The 20,692-nt window shown below is 37.4% G+C and overlaps 1 protein-coding gene across 1 annotated transcript in view; it reads right to left on the minus strand.

Annotated features, from left to right (window-relative positions):
- SETX (senataxin) overlaps positions 1-20,692 on the minus strand; it is a 30,613-nt gene that overhangs the window by 7,364 nt on the left and 2,557 nt on the right. Inside the window, exons 4-20 of the mRNA XM_082492726.1 lie at positions 19,714-19,924; positions 19,411-19,520; positions 16,850-17,069; positions 16,416-16,535; positions 15,252-15,423; positions 13,460-13,550; positions 8,029-12,600; positions 7,065-7,164; positions 6,331-6,507; positions 5,418-5,647; positions 4,726-4,893; positions 4,027-4,183; positions 3,076-3,177; positions 2,470-2,582; positions 1,697-1,768; positions 693-842; positions 111-218 (exon numbers count right to left, since the gene is read on the minus strand). Of these exons, the coding sequence (XP_082348852.1) occupies positions 111-218; positions 693-842; positions 1,697-1,768; positions 2,470-2,582; positions 3,076-3,177; positions 4,027-4,183; positions 4,726-4,893; positions 5,418-5,647; positions 6,331-6,507; positions 7,065-7,164; positions 8,029-12,600; positions 13,460-13,550; positions 15,252-15,423; positions 16,416-16,535; positions 16,850-17,069; positions 19,411-19,520; positions 19,714-19,924 (6,873 nt within the window). The remainder of the gene's footprint in view (positions 1-110; positions 219-692; positions 843-1,696; positions 1,769-2,469; positions 2,583-3,075; positions 3,178-4,026; positions 4,184-4,725; positions 4,894-5,417; positions 5,648-6,330; positions 6,508-7,064; positions 7,165-8,028; positions 12,601-13,459; positions 13,551-15,251; positions 15,424-16,415; positions 16,536-16,849; positions 17,070-19,410; positions 19,521-19,713; positions 19,925-20,692) is intronic.

A 20,692-nucleotide genomic window follows, 5' to 3' on the forward strand; every position in this document is an offset into this window, starting at 1 on the left:
ACGATCTGACAATGAAATGTCTTTTTTCTTTTTATACGTATTTTCTATAGATACTGTTCTTATACTCTATCCACTATATGGCATTAAAAAAATACAGTTTGAACACTTACTATCGATTTTACAGTAGGAGGAAGCTGTTTGGGATCTCCAACAAGGACAAGTTTATTACAGCGATGAATCAGTGGAATCAGTGTTTCAACTTCACAGGACTGCCCTGCCTTTTATATACAAAAATAGGACAAAAATTAGAAGTTGTAAGCAAAGGAGTGGACAGAAGTATGTTAAATTTCCTGTAAAAGAGCCTGAATAACTCAAAAATGCTTTTTAAGGCTTCTGGGGAGAAAAAAAAAAAAAAAAAAGGGCGCGAGAGAAAGAAGAATTTTTCCCAAATGAAAAACTCCAACCACCTGGAAACCTCTACAGCAAGAACCACACTTTAGCCACGACTTTTACTTAAAAGTTGTCTGCCGTTAGAGCACCAAACGAGTCAGAAAAAGAATCAGTTAAGAGTTATACTTTCTTCTTACAGCTCTACATGGCAGGACAGAATGGTTATCAGTTAAAAGGTGGGGATGGGACAGTCAAGCCACAATACATTACACCAGCAGCCAACGATCACATGTAGCTTAAGCAGAGAACAAGGCAGACCTTTAGAGGTGGAACATGCTGTAGTTCTACATAGCTTTACTGACCTCATCCACAATGACACAGCTGAAAGGATCAAGTCCTTGCCGCCAAAAAGCAGATTCCAGCAGACTTCCTCCACTTGTGCTCAGTGTGCAGCAGATGATGTCAGACTCCAAGATGATATCTGTCTGTACTTTCTGAGAGTGCCCCCGAACCTTCAAGTACAACAGGACACCGTGTCTCCTCTTCTCTTTTAGTTTCCTTGAACCACCTTAGAGCAATTTCTAACTGCCTGGACACGTCTAACAGCCAAACAGATCACGCATAACACATCATCTCAATGAAACTATCTCCATTATCATGAATGAAAGTCAACAGTTTGCTTAGCTGAAGTGATATTCTCACTTTAAACTACATCACCTTTGAGAAGGCAAACCGGAAAGAAGTATTCCTGTATCTCTACAGCTATGCAATCTAGACACAGTAACTGTGAGCAAAGTTTAGTTCGCCATCGCTTTTGCGACTCAAGCCTACGTGACCATTAAGAGTCAGCATATATTTGTTAAAGCTGAACCTTCCTTCATCTCATGGTTCATCCTACTCAGCCTTAATTACTCATTTTGCTATCAGTGCCTATTTCTACTTTCAACCCTCTCTTTCAACACACACACAAATCTTCCAGCTGTTGCTTTACTTAGAAACATTTAAAAGTATCTCAAACCCAGTAGGATTGTAAGGGGCATGAAAGTGGTGATGAAGATACATCCTAGAACATGAGGACATGTATGTTTCTATTACTTCTTTGCTAAAGACACATTTCATTTAAAATTAACCATAAGTGTGAATATTCCCACCTGGGATTTTTTGCAATATGCAGCCAGAGTACACTTGGTTTTCACAGCAGGCTGTCCATAACTTACTCAGGTCATGATCTTTATCTATTTACCTACTACTTTAAAAATACTCCCAGCCACATCAAAACCAAATCTCCACCACAATTAAAGCACACCAAGTATATAAATAGATTAGTTAAGGTTTATTAAAGAGCTGCCCTAAGACAAATTCCTACCTCCTTTAGTTGAGAAGCAAGCTGTTGTCTCTCCTTTGAAAGCCTGCCAATTTCATCATCTAACATTTGACTCTAGATGGGGGGGGGACACGACAGGAGAGAGAAATAATATCAGGACCAATTAACACACATTTCCCATATACCATTTTTCCTCCCATACCCTAATTCATTTACTAAACGTGTAGATTTGTTCACACAGTCTTTTAATATCAAACATGTCTGAAAAAGCAGGTAAGTTTCTTAGGAAATGGTCAATATATTTAAACTTCCCACACACAATACTACACTTAACGTTTCTGTGCAACTGGGAAAGTGGTTTACCATCAAAAATCTATAATTTGAGCGTAAATGACAAATTTTTAGACAAAAAATGGGAAGACTTCAGTGCAACACATCCCAGAATCTCAGCTTGCAAGCTATCTTACTAATTCCAGTTAAGCAGAGCTTTGAAGCACACAAGTTAAATCATTAAATTTTATAAATACGGTTACACTGGTGATAGAACCAAATGAAGATTACTGATCAATACAGCAAGAAGAGGCATGACTGACTTGCTGAAAATAACAGTATAAAAAGACAAAAAAAAAACCTGATGAAGTCCCTCATTTACTTTCATGGTGCTAACCAACATTTCCATTAGCTGAAAAAGCAGGTGAAGAGACAGTTACTGCTCAGAGATGGCATTAAAAGGAAGAGTTCTTTACTCTTTGTATTGTTATGAATAAAAAAAAAAAAAACCACAAACAGGATTAAAAATACTATTATCATATTACCTCCCTCTTCTCACATCTGTGCATGGCACGCTGACGAGACAGCATGTCCAACTTTTGATCCAGAGCTGCTTTTTTCCTCTGAATATCCTGGTCGTAGTCAGATGGCTTTCTTTCTATAATAAAACAAAGACAAACATACAGGAAGAATAGAAAAACTATGTTACATTAACACTTGCTCTCAGTCACGCATCTTAAGTTATTAATAACAAATGGAAAAAACTCATTTTCTGTTGCATTTTAGCTTTTTCTATTGGGGTATTATCTTCATTATAGAAGATAAGAAGACTTGGTTCCACCTGTAGCTCTCAAACACTGCATAGCAACATTGCTTAAAACCGATGGCTTTAACATGCATTTATTATAATTTCTTTAAAAAAAAAGAAAAAGCCAAACAAGAAGTTGTCTTGCTTATTTCTTCGGTTTTGCTTAGATGTTTACACCATGTATAAGCTGACACTTTCCCACTGAGAAAAACAATGCTTATGAAGCACCACTGCAGAAAAATCTTTTACATCTTCCTTCCTATAGGACACGTAGTCCCAGGTGTAAAACATCCTCAAGTTCTTAAACAAGACTGAAAAAAAGTCCAATTTGCATATTACTTACTCATTCTATGTTCCACTTGCTTATCCAGGCTAAATCCCCGGACTTCACTGTTGATTGCCTTTTCAGCACCAAGTCGCACTAATTTGATATCACCACAGTTTCCTGTTTACAAAATCAGAGTTAAAACACTTTTAGACTGCTCCAATCATCTCTTCTCTCTGGTACGAGAGAAGAAAAAATTAAACATCATGGATATCAAACAAATCTCTTCCTTTTCTGCTTTTCAGGGGTTTGCAACAATTTACCCGCACTTAGGTAAACACAACCATAGAAAAATTCAGTAATTCCGAACTCTAAAAAAACAGACATTGCCTATGTTTTACTAGTGGCTAGAAGTTAAGAATGTTACTTTGAATTAACAGAACCACCTCTTATTCTTAGGCTTCTTTATCTAAAACTTACAGAATTCTTAAGTTAGAAAATTACTGAGTACCATCAGTAATGCAGCTGGTAAATTAATACCGACTTAGCATTTGGTTACAATGCAGATTTTTCCCCATCACAGACTAGATGCCTTGTTCAGAATTCATCTACTTTGTATTAGTCACAAACTAGGAGGAGAAAAAAACCTGGAGATGCTCTGGGACATCAAAATTTTCAGTCTCCTTAGCATCAGCAGCGACGTCCAAGTTTATTCAAAATCAAGGTAATAGTCTTGCGTTCAAGTCTTTAAGGAGTACTTAAAAACTGGTGAACTGAAACTAACATTATGAGGAAAGGGTCAATGTCTATATAAAGACAAAGTGCAATTTACTTAAAAAAAAAACATAATACACCTTTTAGAATAGCACATTAAAATTAATAACAGTATGAGGATATACCAGTCATGTTCTGCAAGAGAAAAAAGCTGCTTAGAGTAGCGTATAAGTATTATATGCAATCAACTGTTCCAGTTTCTCCTTCAGGTTTTGTCTATTTAACATATAAACAGAATTTTAAAATAAACCATACCCAAAGGCTCCTGTCTGTTTTGGCATTTTTCCTTAAACGCAACGATGATCTTTTTCATAAGTTCATCTACAGCAGCATTTGATGGTGCACAAACTAGAAAACGGTTTGGCTTGATCTTGGAATTTGTTTTTTGAGTTGCTTTCTCATTCCTAGTGTTCTGTAGATTAATTAACAATAAACCAAAACAGGCTCTTCAGATTATTAGAATTTGTGATTTAAAAGCAAGACTGTATGCTCATCTTAATCAGCATGCAGAGTATGGGGACTATTGTGCTTGAATGCTTTACATTGAGTAACAACAAGTCAAATGTATTAATACTATTTCCATAAATTATGTACTTGATGAATCTACAGGATACTAATATGAAAATCATTAAATGGGACAAGCCAAATAACATTCTTTAATACATCAAAAGATTAAGAGGTTTTTTTATATGTATCAAGTGTTTATACTACTGATTGTGCCTGTTTTCTTGATTTTACTTTTTAGTAAGTACTTTTAAGTAAGTGTTTTCCGAGATGCCCAAAAGCTCTTATTTCCACCTTTACACCCTATACAGTACATATTTAATTAGGTCAGCTTAATGAATTACACCCCCGGTAATTAACAATACTACACTTCCATTTAGCCTAAGCTGTCATTCACTTCCATTGGGAAACCAAACACCAGCACAGGACAATCACATCATGTTCACTCACTTCTCTCAAAACACGAGACAAAAGTCCAACAATGGTTTTTGATTTCCCTGTTCCAGGTGGTCCGTGGATGAGGCAGATCTTGGGAAGTCCCGGATGTTGCTTTACCATGGCATAAGCTGTCTCAATGGCTCTCTTTTGACCTTCATTGTATTCATTCATATCCGATGCCTGAAGGAACAGACGGGAAAGAAATAATGAATGAATTAATGTTGATCAAACCTTCCGTGCTCATTTTATGTATTTTCAGAATGTCCCCCACCTATCTAGCTACAACTCAAAAACTTTACAGGCATGAAAGCTTTTGATTCTAAGTTTGCTCTAGAGGCACACCCAATCCTGACTCAAAAGCTGTAATGAAGGTTTTGTTTACCCTATACACCTTTATTTTGCATTATCTTATTTCCTGAACAGACACCTCTCCAGTAAGGAAAAAAAAACTGAAAGCTGCTCAAAGTACACTACTAGTACCTATGTCAACACAGCAGAAACACCTGAGCAAATTCAGACTCCTCTCTATCCACCCAATCAACCAACTCTGAAAGCACAGTGCCTCACTGCTTTTGAAACTTGTCTGTTTGCACTTGGTAATCTCAAAAAACAGCACGCAAAACCAGTTTCACAAAAATAAGCTTATGAGATCCAAATGCTAACTTTGTCATCTCCAGCTATCACTTCTGGCTGCAAGAACTTACAGCACTTTCTGAAGTTACAGGCAAATCTCTGGGACAGAAGTCATTGTAGCTTGGATTTATGATGGGTTTAGCCAGGGGACTCCGGCTCAATAGTAGTAGACCTTTGAATGTTCGGTGTGTGGTCACGAGGGAGCCGACCACCACACACTTCACTTGCTTATTTATGAAGAATGACAAATTGCCTCGAGTTTGCACAGAAAGATGACAGACGGTATGCTGCTCCTTTTGTCCTAATAAAAGAGGGGGAAGAAAAAAAAAAAAAAAAAACACACAAAAATCACAAGTTGTTAATTCCAAAAATATCCAAATTGTTAACTGAAAGATATTCAAACAGGTCACTCAAAGAATTCACCAGAACCAGGTGCTGCCTTCTATTAAAGAGCTAACAACTAATTCTTGCAAGAAACCCAAACCCTTTCCCCCTCATCCTCCCCCCCAAAACCAAACAGAAATAAAACCACCCAGTGCTCTGTAAAACAACTCAGATCACTGTTTTAATCAGGCAGCATTAATCTTGATACTTGGCAATTCTGGTAATTCACAACTTCAGTTCCAGAAGATAGTGAAATTTTTAGTCAGTCACTGAAGTTCATGGTACTTCATATCTTACAGCAATGCACTCCTAAAGACGTATGCAGAGCACTTACTCATTAGTTTCTGTTCCTACACAAAGTATTAATGTCTATATTGAAGGAAGTCCCTAGAAAAATGCATGGAAAGCAGATTTGCAGCTTCAGTTCCTGGCTTTTTACGAAGCTTCTAGCATGGAACAGACGTGCTAAAGTGGAAAAACCACCCCGTTTCCTCTGAGGTAAGTTGTACACTACAACAAGCAACAGTCAGCTATGAAGAAGCATTTTACAGTACCAAGAAGAACCCCACTTTTATTTACTAGTTAACCCCATTTACTTACTAGTTAAACAGCCAGATGCACGAGAAAATCGGGTCACAAGACCAACGTGACTCACTATATGGTTCTCCACCTCACTTTCTTCCCTAAAGGTGTCTTTTTTCTTTTGGACCACCAAAAAGATTACGTCGTCCTCCTTTGGATGAAGCTGCTTTGCCAAATCACTTTCTTGAAAATGAGCTACCCAAAATACATTTTAAAATGAGAACATTAAAAGGAAAATGGTTACAATTACTTTCTGATTATAACGTATAGAAGATTATACTGCAATTAACATATTGCATATACTTCAATAACACCCATCCATTAACTTTTAAAGCTATTAAAAGCTATAGCAAAAAAAAGATTACGAGGAGTTTTAACTCCATCCTGCATTCTTAAGCCTGAACAAAATAGAGCAAGTCAAGGACTATTTTATTTACCAAAAGAAACTGAAACAAAATGCCAAATGAGATGGAAAATATTCCAACAGCAATCAAATAACTTTTTGTACTGAACACTTAGGGTGCAAATTCCCTGTAAAATATAAACGTCTGCTTTGTGCATTCTGTACAATAGCAAGTTCAATATCCTTTCTGTATTTAAACAAAATAAAATAAAATAAAAAAATCTACCTGTAAGTGTTAGTTCATTATAAGGCACTGTCTACTTGGAAATTAAAAGAGGGTTTTATAAAAACAAAGCAAAAAAAACACCACACCTAACCAAAAAAAAACCCAAAAACACAAAACCCTTACCTGTAAAGTCTGCTGTATTCGAGTCAGCGCTGAAGTTCTGTAAGTAGAAGTAGTAACCCTTCTCTCTTACTCTCTGCTTTTCTATCCACTCTTGTGCCAGCTACATGTTGGAAAGTAAAAGCTAAATAAAAATACTTTTAAAGGTTTAGTGTATCAGAAAAATAGCATATCATGACTCAAAGGGCAAACATACTCAGCAGAAATAAAAGCAAGCTAACAGATTGTCAAGTACAAGACAAAGAGTCTTACTCCTTCCTTTTTTCAACATATGCATACACATTACATATAAACACGCACAGGTCAAACAAAAGCGCTTCCTCCCCAGCCACCCCACATTAAATATACTTTCTTACAAAGCTCTTCAAAACAAATGTGGGTTCCCCTTGCCTTGCATTTTCACCTTAAAATACCAGTATTATTGGTATTGACTTCATTTTCTACCTTACTTCCATGGAAAAAGTGATACAATGACCAAACTTGAAAGCATATAGACTCTAGCTTTAATAGTGAAAAAACCCATGTTCCTTTAATTAAACTGTTTGCAAAAAAAGTACTTCTCAGATTAACCTACTCTCTCACAAAAGTTCTCAACATAAATCAAAACATGACATTCTTATCCTCCTTTTACAGACACTGTCATTGAAAGACCTCCTTTTCTTAAACAAAGATTTCTGTTTTAAGCTTTATATGCTACAAAGAAAGAGGAACCACATCCTTTTCCCCTCCCTTTGCACACTATTTTGGGTGCACATCCACAGTAAAAAGCTTCACTGATATGAATAACACTGACAGTTCCCAACCTTAAACATAACTGTCTAGATTATTTCCCTCAATTCATTCCTCTATTCCGGTCTGTAGCTGAACATTTTCAGAAGGTAAACAGAGGACATAAAGCAGTTTTTAATCTTTTTGTAAAATTTACTAGGGCTGATGAAAACAAATCAAGAGGCAGATAGCTACTTACTGTTTCAAAGGCATTTAGCATCATCAAGGGAAAAAAAGTATTAAAATAGTCATTGTATCCCTGAAATTGGACAGGAACAGAGGCTACTACAGACTGCAGAAGACTACTTGGAGGTCCAAACTGGTTGGAGCTTGCAAACATTTCATAAGTCCACTTTAAGACTTCATTAACAAAAATACTATGATCACGCTGGTGAGCGCCAAGACAGGAAGAATAATATGCTTCTCGGGCAGGCCTTCTGGAAATATTGGAAGCATTGTCGTTCTGTCTATTTTGTGACTGGAGAACGTTTTTAGGAATACAGGGTTGAGGTACATTACTGAAACTCGGCAACTTGCATGTTTGATTTCCTGTTGGTAGTATAGCCTTTGCATTTAGTGGCTTGGCCACCACCAGTTTTGCTGCATTCACTTTGCTTTTTGAAGCTGGTGGTAGCTTTTTGCCAACTTCGAGATCCTTGCTGAAGGCTGCATTCCGTGAAGAACTTGCTGAGCTGAAAATTTTGGTAGTGGAAGGCTTTCTCGTTTTAGAAGGTGGCAGGAGAGAAGGTTTGGCAAACAAGTGATCACCTTCTGAGCTGGTGGCTGAATGCTTACTACAGTACTCTCCTGGTTTTTCCACTTTTTCTGTACAGTCTTTGTACTTACATTTCACAACAGTCGAGGATTCATTCTGCTGAAGGCTTTCAGCAGTATCCATTTCCTCAGGTTTCTTACTAGCTATAATAGTACCTTGAACACTTTCCTCCTCCAAACATAATTCCATATCCACAGGATCTAGCTGAGTTAAAAATAGATCATCATCATCATCTTCACTGTTTTCATTTGGGTTACACCCATTTTCTTTTGAAGTTCTGTTCTCATGCTCAGGCTGGACAATGGAACCTTTTCCTGAAGGTTCATCTTTATCATCTCCAACAAGCGCAGCTGAAGAGAGACTTGAATCCATAGGTACAGGAGGAGCCAACATACTGTTATCCTCTGATTTTCTGCTCGAGTCTGAAGAACTAGGCGTTTTAGAGAGACACGTCTCCTCCTCCACAGAGAAAATTTGAAATTTTCTCTCATCAGCAGAGGGAGAGTCAGTCTCCTCTCTTTTTTTCTCTCTTTGGTTTTCAACAGATCCCAGTTGAAAACTGACAGGCTTTTGTCTCATACATTTTGCATCCACTTTGCTAACTTTTTTGTTTCTACTCTCAGAACGTCCTGCAAGATTTTTCACTTTGTTGCTTTTTTGGGGCCTTGTCTGCCTTAAAAACTGAAGGTCTTGACAGGCTAGAAATTTTTTGTTATGTTTTACAGACAAACTTTGAGGAGCAATTGGTTTAATCTTCTGTTTCTGTGCAACTCTCCCTGCAGCTTTACCATAGCTGCGCAATTGAGCTAGACTCTCCAAAGAACGCTGGGATAATTCATACGCTTTGCGGGGTGCCTTCTTCAGACCAAGTTTTTCTACAGTTGATGTGGGTGCAGGACACTGTCTAATCTTCCTTGGAGGAACAACAGCAGGCATTGACCTGCCAGGCTGAAAATTTTTTGCTGTATTTTGAAGTAGTTTTTTATTTTGTGCTGGTTTTAGAACAGGAGGTTTCTTAGGACTTCTTTGAATAGTTCTTGCTACCTTAGATTTTACTATATTCTTCCGTGGGCTTGCGCTATTTTTCTTAAGCGCCAACTTTGAAGCTAATGAGATGTTAGATGTAGATGCTCTGGGTTCAGTCAATTTTGAGTCCAGTGTGAAGTCTTTAGCAACAGCGCCTTTGTCTGCAAAATTCTCCAGTTCATCTTTTGTATTTCCCTTACTAACAGATTCTTGTAATGTTGAATTAGTTACTACTTCTGTATTATCAGCTTCCTTCTGATGAGAAATATTTTCTGTTTGCTTTTCTATCAAGTTTGCTCCTTCTTCCATGGTTTCATCACTTATGTAATCCACATCATAACCCCATTCATTTGTGTGATCGTTCAGTAAGCCATCTAAATTGCTACTATCAACTGATGTTGAAACATGATCTTGTTTATACTCTTGAGTTGGTTCCGTACTATATGCTTGAGTATCTTGCCAAACCGAAAAGACATCACTTTCTGTTTCAAATTCAAAGTACTGAGACTCACAGTCTTCCAGTGGCAAGGGAGAGCTCTGCGGCGTCTTTGATTCTAATTTGGTATTACTATCAGAAATGCAGCTGGAAGTTGAAGGGTGCTTTTCAGGACACACATTTTCATTCATTTTTTTTGTTTCCTCCTTGTCAGCCACATCATCTTCTTCATCAGAAGAGTCTGAAATTACAATGACTTGATTGTCAAGGCAATCTGCATCACAGGGAGACTTGGTACTTTGGCCATCATTGGAAGATCTTACAGCACCTTTCACTTTCCTTTTAATATCACATACGTTATGATGTACTGAGCTTTCTTGGCTTGAATCCAAGGAAAAATTGACACTTTTGGCATATGCAACTAAAGATAATTTACTGAGTTCTCTGTCAACCTGGGAGTCTGTTAAAGCATTATCTTCAGAAACCATCTTCACAAAATCCTCCTCCTTCTTCACTGAATTGTTTTCTCTCTTAAAATATTTTGAAAATTTGAACAACCTGTCACTTGATTCACACTTCACTGACAGTGGCCTGATCTGAGAAGCAGGGTTGGATATATCCCTCTGGTTTTCAGAGCTAGATGGAACATGACCATTTGCTGAAGTTTTATCCATACAGAATGTCTTTGAAATTTGACCTTTACAGTCATATTTAACCAAGTCATTTAAATTAGGCTGTTCCCGGTCTGACGTTTGCAAGTCAGGTTCTGTCTTAAACACAGACTTCAAAAATGGACTTGATTTTTCTTCAGTGGATACTTTTTTCTGTAAGGTGTCACTAATCCCTGAAAGCAAAATACCTTCATCTTCCTTTTTTTGCACAGTAGGTTCATTTTTAGAGGAGCTAGAGCAATCTAGTGGTGTTTCTTTTGATACCTGCTTAGTGGGGACCAGCCTGGATTGAAGAGCACTGTTGACACCTTTTTCCTGTGCACTTTCACAACTCCTTGAAGATGAAGTATCAAAGGAGATTTCACTTTCACACACAGTATTTACTCCCCGGTGTTTATGACAATCTTTGCTGCTACACAGATAACCAGTGCAAGACTTAGGCTGCTCTATCTTTGCTTTTGAAGCACTTGTTGCTAAACTGCAGTTTTTCAAGTCACGTGGCTTCGCTGGCTGTGATAGTTTTGAGGGCCACTCCATTTTCTTTACCTTGTTTTTCAAACTTGTGAGTCTATGTACATCTACTTGAAACCTTGAAGATGAACTGGGAGACATACTGCTTTCCTTCACATCTGAGCTGTAAATATGTTCTGGAGAACCAATGTGACTTTGAGTAGTCAGACGCACTGGTGTTACGGGTCCTGCTTCACATTTCTTTTCCAACTCTCCAGCTCTTCCAAAATCTGAATGCTGGGCATTTGGATTAAAGCACTGATTATCCATATCACATTTCCCTGCCACAAGATCATCATCCCTATTTTCCTGAACTTTCCCACATACTTTTGTTGAGTTCTGTGGGTAGATGTATTCCTGAGTTGTGAAGTCATTAAGTTCCTTTTTAATATTCATTAAAAGACCTTCTGTGGATGTCCAAGATCTTGAACTTTTAGATGCATCTCTACATTCCTCTTCCCAGGCACTCTTTCTTCTATCGAAAGGATTCTTTTGACAATCATCATCTCTGCCTTCCTTCGCTATGGCAGCAAATGGTGAACTAAGGTCACCTCTGCCATGTGCACTCATCTTGCTTCCATCACCATGCGCGCTCTTCTCCTGCTTTACAGAAATGGTAGGCAAAGTTGTAGAGTTTGCATTGTTTCCTACAGGCGCAGAGGTATTCAGTGCCCTGCCCTTTATACTTCTTATAACTTGCCTTAAACACGTTTGTAATTCCTGGGTTTCCTGGCTGTTCAGCTGCCAACCTAAAGATAGATTTCCTCGCAGAAGATGATTGAGTTTGTCTAGGTATTGCTTGCAAAGAGAATGCTGCCCAATTTGATAGCCTTCTCTAAGAAGGCTGCGTATCAACTGCACACAGGCATGCTGCACAGAATTAGAAGCTTGTAAAGATACTGCTGATGAACCTCTCCCGCAGTGTCCAGATGCCTTCTCAGTGCACCGTGTAAATGCTATAGCTGGAAGCTTAGCACATCTCACCACTGCTTCCACCCATTCTTGGGAGCTAATCCATAGCAAATGCAGGCACTTTTTATTTCTGTGTAGTTCAATAACGGACACCAAGATCAGGAGAAAAAATTCAGAGATTTTGTCACACTGCTGGATTCTTTCATTGACGATATCTTTGATTTCCGAGCAGAGGTAGTGAATGACCTCTACTATATATGCTACACCCAAGTCCTTGAGATCCATAAGCGACTGAACAAAAGGGATGAACCACAGAAACGTGCTGTGATGGACACGCATATCTCTGCCAAGATCAGACTGAAGCACATTAGCCAGTGTTTGCATGTCTTCATACATGTTGGGGCAGTAATCTGGACAAATGGCAGTCTTCCATCCAGTATCCTGAAAAATAAATTCACCACACATCATCCTCACCATGCACGTCTGCACAGTTCAATCTGCCAGGCTTTTTTCTAGCCATAAAGGTTACTTCCTGTCAAATCTATGTTGATTAAATGATAGCATCTCTTCTATGCTAATATAAGTCAAAATCTAAATTTAAAAAATGCAAAAAATAAAGATCAAACTAACACATGTATAAGGAACTCATTTTCTAAAATGTAACCTGAAGTAAGTGTAAAGTAGTACTTCCTTTAAGATCATTGTGAAACCCTCCAAAGATGTTATGCAGACATAACTTAACCTCAGATAATCAAATATACATTTAGAGCCTTTAAAAAACATTTCATAAATACAATGCACCAGCATCAAGAGAACACACTCACAAATGTTTTTTCTGCTTTATGACAAGAAAAAAAGTCAGTGCCATTTAGGAGCATGGTCTAACATATGAAAGTACATCGATGCATACCTCATTATTCCACACTCAGCGTATTAGTTTACAATACTGAGAAAGAAAAAGTGAAACACAAGAACTCAATCAGCAACTTTTAAATTTAATTTGGAGTTTTCATTGAGGTACCAATGTTTTTTTCAATCTTGATACAAACTCTTGCGCTTTAATACCATCTCATTCTTCTTTCCTCTTACAGCCTGGAAGTACCAGGCAAACAAGAAGTGACCAGACTGGCTGCTATTTAAAGCTCACAATAGTGACATACGTTATTTAATATTTTTTCTTTACAACATTACTAGCAGAAGCAGAGCATCTTCACCTCTGTATTTTATAGATGGTTTAAACTGAGAGTGTTATTCAGTGATCAGAGTTCAAAGAACAGGGAAATAAAATATTTTTTAATACCTTTTGAGGCTTTTCTGTGTTATAATTATAGACAATCTGACTGCAAGTAACCATGTCATCATCGTAGTCTGACTCTGGTTCAGATTTTGTCCTAAAAGGAAATACAAATCATTATAGACTCAACAAAACTAACTTAAACTATAGGAAAGCCAACTGGCCAAGACACAGATTTCACTTGTCATATACTGACCATGTAATTATTAGAATTTGTCAGTGACAAAACATAGCTATGAAAAGATATCATATTTAAAATTGTAGAGCTTGTTCTATCCTGCTCATAAGTGGAGGGGAAGTGACTGTTTCTACTAAGCCATGGATCCAGCTACCTAGAACAAACATCCAGAAGAATTCCATTGTCTTTGAATTTTCTATGAATAAATGCAGCTCAATCATGGCTACATATTCATAAACTTTGTACGCAGCTATTTGAACAACACTCAAGTAGCTTACCTAACTGAATCACGGAATTGTCAGAGTTGGAAGGGACCTCTAGAGATGATCTAGTCCAACTCCCCTGCTAAAGCAGGATTGCCCGGAGCACATTACTCAGGACTGCATCCAGGCGGGTCTTGAAAATCTCCACAGAAGCAAACCCCACAACCTCCCTGGGCAGCCTGTGCCAGTGCTCTGTCACCCTCACTGTAAAGAAGTTTTTCCGTAAGAAAATCTCCTTTGACATGCCTTCCTCAGCTATCTGTAACATTCCATATATATGTATCTAGCTATCTACAACATTATAGACTATGTATAAAAATACTGAACATTTAAGACATTGTCAAAGTTGATTAAAAATATACCACAGGAAAACAGTAAACAAATGGTATGGTAATCCAGGTACTATTTTCCACCGACTTTTAAAAATTAGATACAGTTTCAGTTTTCAAAAATAGCAGGTGTTCCTAAAGCCTTGGGACCTGGATTCTTATAAAAATCCTTAAAAGGGAAAGCATGACAAAAGATGTTCAAGTTTATGTAACAAAATCCTGTTCCCATAGAAGCTGTTTCTAGATTTCCTAGCAGTGTACTAACCAACCACTTCTGCACTGAACAATCCCTTGACCTAATTAACTGTCTGTGCAATATTGACAATATTGTCAATCAGAAGTGATTCACAAGCTCCTTTTTTACCTTAGGATAAAAGTATATGAAGACAAAACCTTTCAAAAGACTATCTGATGCCTGTTACATGTTTTCACTACGTTATCCAAGCTACTAAAGGCCAGTTCCATGATTCTCACTTTACTACCTCCCCTGAAAGGAATACGTCCAGAAAAGGAGTAAAATTTTTAAGAACATACAATATCATTAAGAAAATCTAATCTTGAGAAATATTTAAGACTTCACATGAGCTGAAAGTAAACTCAAATCAATTGTCATCTGGACCTACAATAAAATCTAAAACTATCTCATCCACTGAAAATTCTGGAATTCCTACAATTTTACCAAGAGTCTCAGACATGGCAATCTTCATTAAGTTGGTTATAGCACTAAATAAGCACTAAACTGTTAACAGCCTTCCTGACTCAGAAAACAAATCCTGAAAAGTGTAATAGACACCATAGTAGTCAAAAAGAAGTGAGTGTATTTTTTTTTTTTAAAGAACCTCACAATTTTAGGGACCTACTTCATTTTTTCATTGTTTGAAGTTGGTAACATCCAGTTTTTTTTTTTAACTTGTCATCTCCCTCCCCCAACACAAATTAAGCAGCACTGACAAGAAAACCAAGACCATGCTACTATGCTACCTGGTATTAAAATCATAAGACTGTTCTAGTCTCTTAATAAAACTGACCTCTTAAAGCTACTGCGTATATTTTTTATTTCATTGTTGTAGCTCACACTGTTGATAATGGTTTGAAAGGCCTGGACAGGATCAATAAGCTGACCCCATACTTTAGATCCGAGCTGATCCAAAATAACCATGAAACAATGCAGCGCTGGCCAGAAGGGGTCAGTAGAATCATCTGAAACATAACAGCAATATTGGGGAGAGTTGAAATGCAAGAGTCCTGTATGTTCTTAGACCAAGCTGATGTTGAAAGTAGCTGGTTTTCATTGATTTTTCTTAAAGACTAATATAAAGATTCTAGTAAGTTGCAACTATATTTTTTAACTCAGAAAAAGGATGAAAAATAGTCAACCTCACTTGTACAGACAGACACTGCTCCTTATGCAGTCTTAAATCAACAGGAACCTGGATAACTAACATTTCCCAACTCTATGAAACTGATTCTTCCACACTGATTTTTGCAGTGCTGTTCTAAGAGTGGTTACATCTTACTGGGCTATGGCAATTTATACTTCAAATTTAAGCTAGAAGCAATTGGTTTTCCTTCAAGCGTGTTCTTCCTTCTTCATATAATATCCTCAATACACATATTAAGCTTATAAAGATCTAGTCATTTAAGAGGCAGCCCTGGTCTTGAGCTCACGTGCCATTCCCGACTATGCCATAGCATGTGGCCTACCAGAATGGCCCATGGGCTACTAGTCTAAATTCTGAAGTCTAAATTCCCAGCTGCAAAAGGAGTGCCCTCAAACAGATGGACAGAAGAGTCAAATTTTAAGCAAGCTGCAGCAATTCAGAAGGTGTTTCTTCGTTTTAGGACTCAAAATTCAAACTTCATGCCACAGTGAAACAGCCATTCCCATACAACCTGTACATTAAATGAAAACAACATGGTAGAAATTATAGATTTGTCCTCTCAAAACCTCTACACCAGCCTTACACAAAGCATTGCCATTCCTTTTCTACTTAAGAGTTTGTTCGAATGTCATTTTGTCAGGATTGCCCAAACATTGTGCAATATTGGCCATCTTCCAGAAGATACATAAACCTCAATTAAAATCACCTCAGCATTACAGTATTAATAATTAACTCAATTAAACAAGGAAGTTTGATAAACATGAGAAATAGGCTATAAACTGTCTTTATCTCAGTATCAAAATTAGTTACCAGATGCTTCTTTCTCCATGGTGTGAAGTATAGACTGCATGAAATCATTTTGTTTGTCTGGGCCCAGTAACAAGGAGTCCATAGCTTGTTCTTCTAGCACTGTTAGTAACATACAAATCCCTACCCAAAAAAAAAAGAAAAATAAAAATCAACCCACCCATTCATTTGCAAAAAATTTGTTCTAATTTTCACCAAATCAAGGATCATTTTCCAAATGCCATTACCAGCATAACGCTTGACCAAAGAGACTGGCAGCAGCATGAAACTAATTAAACACCACCTCACTACTGCAGTTGAGCAAGGTTCAATTCTCCCATTTGACATGCCCCCAAATAAACAGCACCTATGAAATAGTAGAGCTCTGACTTGAAAGAAGTGCTTACAAGATAAGAGAGACAACGTGTACAAATTAATTTCTGATCATAAATACTCACCTAGCCAATAGTTCTTGTAGTTGGCAGTATCATATAAATGAGATGGCAGAAGGATGAGTTTACCCTCTTCAATCATTGAAGAGCTATAAATATCTGGACTCTCAAAAAGCCCCAACTCAATAACTTTGAACAAGCAAGTCAGCACTTCCTGTAAGTCATAGTAATCATCCCTGTCAACCTTCCCTAAATTTCTTGCTGTTAGGATGGCCCATCGACGAATCTAAGGATTAAAACATAAACATTACTTATCAATGAAAATGTCATGGATTAGCCCCAGCCAGCAACTGAGCACCATGCAACCGCTCGCTCACTGCCCCTCGGTGGGATGGGTGTGAGAATCAGAAGAGTAAAAGTGAGAACACTCGTGGGTTGAGATAAACACATTTTAATAGGTAAAGCAAAAGTGGCTCACGCAAGCAAAGCAAAACAACAATTCATTCGCTACTTCCCTTTGGCAGGCAGGTGTTCAGCCATCTCCAGGAAAGCAGGGCTCCATCACAAGTAATGGTTACTTGGGAAGACAAACACCTCTGAATGTGCCCCCCTTTCTTCTTCTTCCCCCAGCTTTATATGCTGTGCATGACATCATATGGTATGGAATATCCCTTTGGGCAGTTGAGGCGGCCCTTCCCAAGTTCTTGTGCATCCCCAGCCTACTCACTGGTGGGGCAGTAGGAGGAGCAGAAAAGGACTTGACCCTGTGTAAGCACTGCTCAACAATAACTAAAACATCCCAATATTATCAACACTGTTTTCAGCATAAATCCAAAATATAGCCCCATACTAGCTACTGTGAAGAAAATGAACTCTACCTCAGCCAGAACCAGCACAAAAAAGAACAAATAAAATCACAACACTAAAAATTAGGAATCACTGCTACTACAAATGGGACAAAAGTATATTTTCACTAAAGGTCTCATAATTGCAAGTAAGAGTTAGTCTTTTTCAAAATAACCTTAGAAACAGGCTTACTATACCTACGAGAAGATGTTGGTAACAAAGAAGTTTAAATTCAGGGTAATATATACAAATAAAACTGTGACAAAGGGATAGCATTTGGTTTTGTACTTGCTTTATATTGTTTAAACATTATTGATGAATATTTATCACTTAGATAACATCTGTTGCTATAGTATAGAGTTAAGATGTGCTGCCAGCACAGGACACTTGTCATTTCTTGCCTTGGTGGAATCATTCTCCAACCTACTGAGAAAACTTCAAGAGTTTCTGCAATTATGAAGTACAGTACTATTAAATCTTTCGCTGTTTCTTAGGACAACTTGAAATTTTGTACTCCACATCAGCGTTTGAGTAAGCCAGCCTTGGAAACTGTACAGCCACAACCTGGCCACTAGTCACAGCAAATGTAACCTGACTCTGCATCAAATGAGGTAGTAAAACGATGGTATAAACTCACACTCTCCCGATATAAACAAACAGCCCGCTTGAGTTACAATTCAATGCTTCTTTGAGTTACACATCCAAATTCAATTTACAGATAAATACACCACACAGGGACTTTTCTACGATCGTGAAATCAAAGCACTCCATCACCCTTTGCTATTAACAGGAACCACCTTCTTGCTGAATAACACATCATCTTCAGAACAACGTAGTTAAAAGTAGGCACTCAGACATGTTCATACTGCTTTGTGAATGTCAGGTCTTTTTTATAATCTCTCAAATCAGCAAAAAAGTAAGTGTTGGCAGTGACTGCAATTGCAAACCCTCTCAACCTAGGCACTTCCAGTATTCCATAATTTCTCCTTTTGTTCCTTTCTTAAGAGATTGGATTCAAAAAGAGAGCAGTCTCTGCTATGTACACTAGCATGAATGATACTAAGATCAGTTGACACTTCTAAATATCATACAGAATGGAGCTCTCCTGTTTACACTTTTTGATCTCCGACTGTTCAATATTAAAATATCCTGTATGCACTAAGACACAGGCAAATCAAAAGAAACCTGCATAATTTTGAGTTGTTCCACCACAGAATACACAAATCCATTAAAATACAATACTGCCTCCTTGTAATGACAAAATTCAGTGACAATTAAAGGGCATTTCAAAGAAAGTCCACTGCTGAGCATCTCTTGTTGCAAGTAACTACACTATTCTCACTTTTTAAATTTTTAAGGTTCCGAATATTACCAAAAAAGTGAAAGCTTCTAGGGATGAAGAAAGAACAGGGAAGGAGAAGGGGATTAATACACTAAGTTACAAACCCTGGCCCACTTGAGAAGAATTCCATTTGGGAGTATATGGTGTAAATTTACAGTTTGGTTGAACACCTGTAACTTCTGCTGAGTAAATGCAAACAGTAAAGTGATTCTAGAAGTTTTGCAATAAGAAGAGTCTTCTCTCCTTCAGCAAGAGTAACTATATTTCTAATGAAATCTCCTTTATATATATATGTATACACACTGTTAAAGAAAAACACCGAAAATCAAACACTTAAAATTCTGAACACTACTATTTTCATATTCTCGTCATTAAAAATAAGAATCTTTTCTGATTCCATTTAAAACCAAGTTTTAGTGGAACAGAAAAAGTAACTTACCACTTCATTTGGGTGTACCAAAAAAAGATAAATCCCTGGGTACTTCTCAAAGACCTGAAAAGAGCTGTGACTTTGTTCCATTCTACAGAGCACTTCTACACACAGCTCACCTAAAAGGACAAATACAGTCATAGTAAGAACTAATTTATATGCTTACAAAGCAAAATAAAATATTTAGTGTCAAATTAAATATAAAATATATACACACACAGGTACTTCAGTTTAACTACTATTTGTTATTTTCACCTTCTTCAGTAGAAATGATATCATGCCCTTCCCACCTGTATACAATAAGATACATACTGACTTTCTCATGCAGCAGCAGATATGGATATTTCAGTATTTCTAGAAGGGGCACTCGCAGGTTATTCTCAAAATCTGGGCCCACATAACCAGACAGCTGTGTCTCTCCATTCTCATCCACTATAAACAACTCATCGTCTTCTCCAGCTTCTTCTTTCATGAATTTCTCAATATGGGCAACAAGACGGGAAGTTTCCAACTCCCACAAGACCTATTCAGTAAGGAAAAACAACTAAACAAAGTGCATTTGTGAAGTAAGCGGTGAAAGACATTTGTTATCACATGCAGAAACCTTGACTAGGCTTTCAAAACTTACGATTTCATTTTGAAAAGTTCCTTTCCATGCACAGTGTGAAAGAAAGTTTTGACATGGCATTCAGACTGTGCAAATCACAAAACTCTCACTTCAGAGCTAAAATTATTTTATAATTTTTAAGAGAGTGGCATTGAAACCAGAAGCATTTTTATAATTCTGTTAAATACTCATAAACCATTTCAATAATTATTTCAGGCCATAGGTTAGTCACAAAACTTTGTTCCACTGGCCAATATAAAGAAGTGCATGATACAGAAAATGATTGTATTTAGGAAGATGGGACAAGCAATTTTAAAATCCTTCCTTCTCACAGATTTTGCAACGTATTAGGGGAAGGGAGCACATGTAAACAATGCAACCAGACTGACTGACTTGCTGAACATTTATAGGGGATTTGGCTTGCTTAACATTACTCATCAAAGTAAGTGCTCCAAACCTCAATTAGAAACCAGCATTATTTCCTACAGTTAATAGACACAGAAAGGAACTTTCAGCAGAGCAGTAACTCCACTTATTTCCAACCTATACTCAGATGGGATTGCCCTCCAGAGAAATCTAGCTGACTAATTTAAAGAACGACCTTTTAGACATCTGTATTATGATCAGTTAGCTAAAAATATTCATTTTACATACATATATACATAAGGGAAAATAAGCTTTCCA

The sequence above is a fragment of the Vanellus vanellus genome (genome assembly GCF_965231255.1).
Source record: "Vanellus vanellus genome assembly, chromosome: 18".
NCBI classification, from domain to species: Eukaryota; Metazoa; Chordata; class Aves; order Charadriiformes; family Charadriidae; genus Vanellus; species Vanellus vanellus.